The sequence below is a fragment of the Leptonotus elevatus genome, chromosome 19 (assembly GCF_054856555.1).
Source record: "Leptonotus elevatus isolate MCC_2025b chromosome 19, RoL_Lele_1.0, whole genome shotgun sequence".
Classification (NCBI taxonomy): Eukaryota; Metazoa; Chordata; class Actinopteri; order Syngnathiformes; family Syngnathidae; genus Leptonotus; species Leptonotus elevatus.
Genome location: NC_141257.1, coordinates 10,976,356 through 10,983,390, shown reverse-complemented (window position 1 = coordinate 10,983,390; position 7,035 = coordinate 10,976,356). Strand labels below are relative to the sequence as shown.

At 43.3% G+C, this 7,035-nt stretch overlaps 2 protein-coding genes across 2 annotated transcripts; both read right to left on the bottom strand.

The window, feature by feature from the left end:
* Positions 1 to 1,653: 1,653 nt before the first annotated feature.
* On the bottom strand, positions 1,654 to 2,634 carry LOC147157927 (free fatty acid receptor 3-like). Its single transcript, XM_086062717.1, has one exon. It carries the CDS (start codon positions 2,632 to 2,634, stop codon positions 1,729 to 1,731), a length of 906 nt encoding a protein of 301 aa, XP_085918843.1. The 3' UTR covers positions 1,654 to 1,728.
* Positions 2,635 to 4,786: 2,152 nt separating this feature from the next.
* On the bottom strand, positions 4,787 to 5,881 carry LOC147157926 (free fatty acid receptor 3). The gene has a single exon (XM_086062716.1). The coding sequence runs from the start codon at positions 5,879 to 5,881 to the stop codon at positions 4,880 to 4,882; it is 1,002 nt and encodes a 333-aa protein (XP_085918842.1). The 3' UTR covers positions 4,787 to 4,879.
* Between the last annotated feature and the right edge of the window lie 1,154 nt (positions 5,882 to 7,035).

The following is a 7,035-nucleotide window of genomic DNA, read 5'->3' as shown; positions in this document are numbered from 1 at the left end:
TACAGCTGTCATCTCAATGACAAATATACATTTTAAAGTCACACATTGTACCAATACTTAGTGTACGGCCGTAAAGATATTTTATATGTATACGGCAACCACAAAGGAGGGTGACATTTCCTAATTAAAGCCAGGAAATAGTGTGTGTTCTCTCACATCACTTTATAACTTCATGACGCTGATGAGTGACGAGTAATGTTTGTATGTACACACCACACGGCCAGTGTTTATGAATTGAATTTAGATTAGCAAAAGTAAACATTGCAGTATCTGCTTCGTGTTTCAAACAGCCCCCTTATTGTTTATTGCTTTGCCCCTGTCTGATTAAACTCTCAAGCAGGCAGCAGATGTGTTGGGTGGACACTTGCGTGTGTACGTGTTTGCATGTCCTCCCTGTACTCGGTGACTCTAAATTGTCCATAGGCGGGAATGTCAATGGCTGTTGTCCATATATGCTCGAAGGAAGAGCTCATAATCCAAAGCATATTTCACAATGTGTTAAACATGGTGGAGGCGTTATGACACATACAAACAAATACAGCAAAATAGCTTCACAGTGCTGATGGATAATATTTGCAAAACAAATCTATGACACTTTTTGAAAACAAATTGAATATTTGTCAATGGTCATCTGATGTCAACCCAATAGAGCATGCTGCTGATCAAGTACAAAATGCAGTTGTATTTACAATTATAGTATATAAGTAATGTATTAAGTATATAACTTCAAGAAAGATATAAGCCCTTGATAATGGAGATCATGTGCATAAAATGGCTGTGTCCTTGCTGGAAAAAGAAAACCAGAGGGTCTTTTAATGGTACTTATAGCTGTACTATTGTATTAGTTATATAATTTAAAATGCATTGTATTAATGACAGAATTGCATGCAATTATCAAATACATACAAAATATTCAGGTTAAATTTCAGGTTGAACCAAAAATGTCCCCTGACCTTTAAAAGTGAACTTAATGTTGGGATTCACTCAACTTTATAATGCACATGTGTAGATGTTTCAACATTTTTGAAATGATCTAGTGTATTTTAGGTTCATTTTGAAATTGCACGATAGGCTGAATATATATATATATAAAAAATTTGTGTGTGTGTAATAACTTTGGATTTTTCATTGTAGTTAATTTTTATTTTGTTTCGACTTTATTTTAAAAATAATAATAATCTGTTTTAATAGTTTTTAGAGTGAAGTCATTCCAAAGCAGTGTTCCTTGCAATATGGTCTATGCAGTGCCATTACTATTTGGCTAAATACTGCATTTGTGGTATGTGAGTTAAGCAACAAAATCCCCCCCGTTTTAATCCATCTCAGCGGGCGGCCATTTTGCGACTTGCTGTCAACGGAAAATGACATCACAGTTGTTCACGGTTCACCGTAATCGGTCATTACCTGAGGCCTGAGCAACTCTGAAGTCATTTTCAGTCGATAACAAGTCACAAAATGGCCGCCCTGTGCAGTGGATGCAAATAGGTGGATTTGGCTGTTTAACTCATATTCCATAAACACAATATTCATCAAAATGCTGTGTTTAAAGTACATATTGTAAAGAACATTTATGTGGTGACTTCAATTTTAATGTAGTTTTTATTAGTTTTAGTTTGTGAACAAACCAGTTTTTTTATTTTAGTTGGAGGCATTTCATTAGTTTAGTGAGTAATGTACAGTATATAACACAAGACATTGCAAGCACTTCCTTGGCTGATGTTTTTGTCCTCAGTGGTGCGAGCAGGAAGTCCACTCGCACCTCAGGATGTGTAGCTTTGCCGCGACATTCCTAATGCAATGTTTTAGCATGCTCCTAACTGCGGCCGACGAGAAGTAGAAGATAAACGGATCCAGGCAGGCATTGAGGGTGCTCGAGAGCAGCGCCACGGTCCTCCAATGCTCGCTCTCCTGACGCGCGAAGCCCACCACGTGGGAGGCGTTGTAAGGCCCGAAGCAGACTGCAAACACCACCAGGGTGCCGAGGGCCAGTCCGATGGCCCGCAGCCTCCGCCGCCTGCTGATGTTTGGGAGACGCGACAAGATGAGGATGAAGTTCACGTAGCAGAAGCAGCAGATGATGAAGGGGACGCAGAAAAGGACGAAGAAGAGCTCAAGGCGGACCGGCAGCAGGATTTTGAGCTCGTCTCCGGTGAAATTCAAGTAGCAGGTGGACGGCGGCTTGGCCAGGTCGTTTTCCCATTGAACGTACGGCATGATGTAGACGATGCTGAGGTTCAAAGAGGTCACCACCCAGAAGAGCACGCAGGCCGCCACGGCGTAGCGGGGCCTGCGGCACAGGGCGTACCTGAGCGGGTAGGCCACGCCCAGGTAGCGCTCCACACCTACGGCGGTGAGCAGCAGGGTGCTGTTGTAGATGGTGACGTAGAAGACGAAGCCGGTGAAAGGACAAAGCGGGAAGGGCAGCTCCCAGGCCATGTTGTCCGAGGCCTCCTTCATTTTGAAGGGCAGGAAAGCCAAGAAGATGAGGTCGGAGATGGTGAGGTTGAGGAGGAGGACGTCGATGGGCGCCGCCCGGGTGCGCACCTTGCGGCAGAAGGTGCAGAATGCCAGGATGTTGGCCGGCACCCCCATCAGGAAGGTGAAGATGTAGACAGATAGCAGAAGGTGGAGCATTCCTCTCCCTGACGCACACTGGAGAAGGCATCATGGTCATTATTGAGCTCATGTCAGTTTCTCACTTCAGGTACACTCCATCTAATCACATATTAATTAGTATTGCATTACATTAATAGTTGTAAAAATACACAATGTTAAATAAATGCAAATAACAAGAAAACATTTCAGCTTCTCTCATCGGTACGGCATAGTCATTCATCGCAAAGGATAAAGAATATATGACAGTACTATTGTCTTTGTACATCTTGTTTTGCCATTTGTGTGCTATCAATTTATAGCACCGCAATGTAGATGTTAATTATTACCATCAGCATTGAGCTATTGGATTGTTTTGTTTGGCAGTGAATTTATTAAACTGGGACTGGCAACTTTTTTTTAATGCTTTTTCAGTATTTGTCCAGAATTATTATTATTATTATGATTATTAGCCAAAGTGCTGGTAATTGGGAAGTGAGTTGAGATTACCGCTTCCATACAACGCTCGTATCTTAAATTTTTGCTCTCAAGTCAAAGCAAATAATTGTCTGAACGATTCCTCATATCTTGGATAACCTATAAATGGAGTCACTCGAATCTCAAGGCAATCACTGTAATGTAAAATAATACCATTTAATGTAATACTACCTTTCACCTCTTTTAACAGCATCTGAAACTGCAAGAGAAAATGTATAATTGCAGTATAGCCTACATGAATAGCTCTTTTCAAAAATGAAATTAATCCACCAAAAAATTTTTTTTTTGAGAGGCTTGCAACATTTTTAACAGAATGCCATTAGCAATAAATCATTTTCCAAGAAATTCTTGCAGATAAGTGAGGATGGATTTGACCAGTCCATTTAAAATGAATACAAAAGAGGTTTATAATAAAACGATATATTAAGATCTCTTTTCCAAAGTGCTATAAATGCAATGAAATTATTAGCGATTTTAATTAATACCGTGTATTATTAATAATATAACTAACACATTGAATTATGCCTACCTCACCACCATCAAACATGATGCCTCAGTCTCTCCATCACAGCATGACTGTTGTTCCTCTTTCACACATCGTAAGAAGTATATCACGTTCAGTATCTGCTATCTCACCTTCACCGGCGGAAATTTAATAAGCTTTTGGACACAATATTTGTCGCCCGCACTCTTCAAACATGAACACCCCGCAACTGCTCGTAATCTCACATTGTTGCATGGGGATTAATCACTCAGAGTGTCAAAGGTCTCGGAAGAGAAAGAGTGGCCAGGATGATGTGTCATTGAAATCTGATGAGTTGGATGTCGGTGTTTTTATTTTTGCTTCAGTGTCCACCAAGTGTTAAATGCGTATAGTAAATTGAAAAAAAAAAAATACGGTCATCATGAGTCAATAAATCGGCGGGAGTGCAGTTTGACGAAGGTAATGTTTATATCAATGACAGGATGATTTAATGAGCACTGAATGACATATTTGTCTCAGTCATGATTACATTATTGCTCTAAGTGGAAGTCAACCCCCCCAAAATTTCATTATAATGTGATGTATGCGGCCACACTACGACACTAGTCTAAACACAGCATTCTGATTAATATTGCATTTGTGGAATAACAACACATATAACTCAAATTATCTTTCCCCATTGAAAAAGAATGTCAATTCCATTCATCCGTTCCAGTCTCCCCCCCCAAAAAAACAACACAAGTTTTTGTAATGTGTTTTTAATAAGGAAAATAGCACTCTATATTGTAAAAACATACAGTAATAACATTTGGTGTGTGTGTGACTTGGCCACCAGGGAGCAGTAAAATACAGTCATGCGCCCACAAAGAAGAGGTTCACAATTGTAAATGACAAAGTAAGTTGCAATACTGGGAGTTGTTCTTAGGAAAGGATAAAGAATATATGCCTGCAGTATTGTTAAATTGACCGTCTATATTTGTTAACAAATTTGCAGCGTAGATGCTACGTTTCAAATGATGTTTTAGCATTAAGCTAGCAGACTTTAAGGCAAAGTTATGTGCTTGTTTTGAATACAAATGCGTAATTCTTTTGGTTTTACACATAGGAATTGCTCATTTCTTATTGTGGAGTGAGTTGTGTTCTCTGCCACCAGACAGTGCTCTCAAATTTTTGCTCTCAAGTCAAAGCAAAACAACTCAGAGAAGAACGACGGCTTGTATCTTGAAAATATTGTCAATTTGGTCACTTGTATCTCAAGTGTCCACTGAGTGAGCCCGTGTGTATTCTAATAATAAGATAGTCACCTCATTCCTGACTCAGTTTAGACCCGCCCGCCGCAGCTTGGCTCCCCTCGGTGATCGTAGCTGGCGACCTGACATTAGCCGCAGTGTTTGGAGTGGTGCAATGATGGCGTAACGCTTCAGTACGACTGAACCTGCTTTGCCCTCCGCAAATTCTTCCCACCATCCCCCTCGATGTGGCCGGTGACAGCATCAACATGACGACGGGCTCCAGGAAAACGTTACAGGAGCTCGTCAGCATGGCGTACGTTCTCCACGCGACGTTTTCCCCCGACACAAAGCCCACCACGTGCGAGGCGTTGTAGGGAGCGTAGCACACCACGAACACAGCCAGCGTGGACAGCGCCACGGCGAGGACTCGCCTTTTCCCCACGGGCCGTAAGTTGGATTGCCACACCAGGGTGACGCAGCGCAGCGTGCAGAAGGACGACACTATCAGAGGCAGGAGGAAGAGGACGGCGGCCATTTCGAGGCGGAGGGGTAGCAGCACGGATAGTTGGGAGGCGTTGAAATGGCCGTAGCACGCCAAAGCCTCGTCTTTGACGGAGACGAAGTTGGCGCCGCCTTCTGCCACGAGGCCGACGCCGAGGTGAAGCAGCACAAAGGCCCACAGGACTGCGCTGATGACGCACGAGATCCTCGCCCGGCGATAGCGTTTATAGACGAGAGGGAAGGCGATGCTGAGGTAGCGTCCCATCGTCACGGCCGTGATGAACAGACAGCTTCCGTAGAGCGACGAGAAGAGGAAGAAGCTATAAGCGGGGCACACGGGAGCCGGGAGCCGCCAGTCTTGAAGCAAGGTCTCCAAAGCCTTGACGGGCAACCAGGCCACCAGAACCAGATTGGCCAGGCAGAGGTTGAGGGCGTAGACTACGTTGGGCGTGGCGCCGTGCTTGCGGGCTTTGCGGACGTACACGGACAGAACCAACAGATTGGCGGGAAGGCCCAGCAAGAAAGTGAAGGAATAGACGAAGATAGCCACGCAGTCTTTGACGGCCACGTGCATCTCGGAGACGCTTGGGACGACACCACAGAGACGAACTGGAAATCCTGCAAAAACGTGCCATCTGTTAGCTATTAGCTACTTGAGTTGCATTCGACGTCTCAAAAATCCAGTCCCCATTTAGGAAAAGGAGGCTGTTGTTCATTGAGCGACCGTTCTGATTGAGGTACCGGCAACGAAGGCAGTGAGGCATGTTGTCGTACGCCACATCAAGGGCGCGAGATACCGATCAGAAGATGCACGCGCTCATGCAGAAATATCGGACATTTAGCAGGCACCAGGCTGTCATAATTGCCCTCTCAGTGGAGGGAAAAGCATCTGGACCTGTAAGTGAAATGATTCAGAATAATTGAGGGTTGCGTACGGTCATCTCTGTCAGGTCGAGGTGGTTTAAATGATGTAGAGGGCTAAAGGGGGCAAGTGGTGGGAAGTAGTGGAATAGAAATACTTTTTGTATGTACAAGCAAAAAGTCACAAATACCCTGAAAAGTGTGATTTTTTTAAAGATATCTACTGAAAACGTGCAAAGACTTGAGAACTGTGAAGTAAATACAGTACCTGGCGGGTCCACATTTTCGTGCCAGCACTCACTTGAAACTGCGCCTGGAGGAGAAACAATTTGATAAAAAGGTTGACCTATACCTACGCCTCCTCAGACCATGTCTAAAAGTTGGCGCAAGGTAGACCGCTAAGTGTGAGTTGATCGTTGAATAGGCAGACAGAGACTGCGCTAGACAGACGTGTGGTGGATGCCAGATTGATTATCATTGATCTAATTACTCTTACTATCATTATCATCATTATATTTTTTTTAAACCGTCCCACTGGCAGGCACCACTACAGTATTTAATTGGCCATAAGTGAATTCGGCTGTGAGCATTCTTACAGTGGCGAAATTAGCATGTTTAACCCACTTGTGTGGCATTCACGCCGTAATGAAAAAGAGTCCATAGTGGTAAATTCTTCTCTTTTTTTGGGGGGGGGGGGGGCAAACCCCCCAACCCACCCCAATTCACAAAACATTTTGTTTCAATTTCCATAGACTTTAAGCACAGATTATTTTTGTCATTAGTCATTCTGGGGTTTTTTAGACAAATGTCTGCACTTGTACTGCAGTACAGAGTGAGTACTATCGTGAATGTGATGAGAAGGGGAAG

Bases quoted from the DNA above. Each gene is read 5' to 3' on its own strand.
- LOC147157927 (XM_086062717.1), bottom strand. From the start codon at position 2,634: ATGCTCCACCTTCTGCTATCTGTCTACATCTTCACCTTCCTGATGGGG.
- LOC147157926 (XM_086062716.1), bottom strand. From the start codon at position 5,881: ATGCACGTGGCCGTCAAAGACTGCGTGGCTATCTTCGTCTATTCCTTC.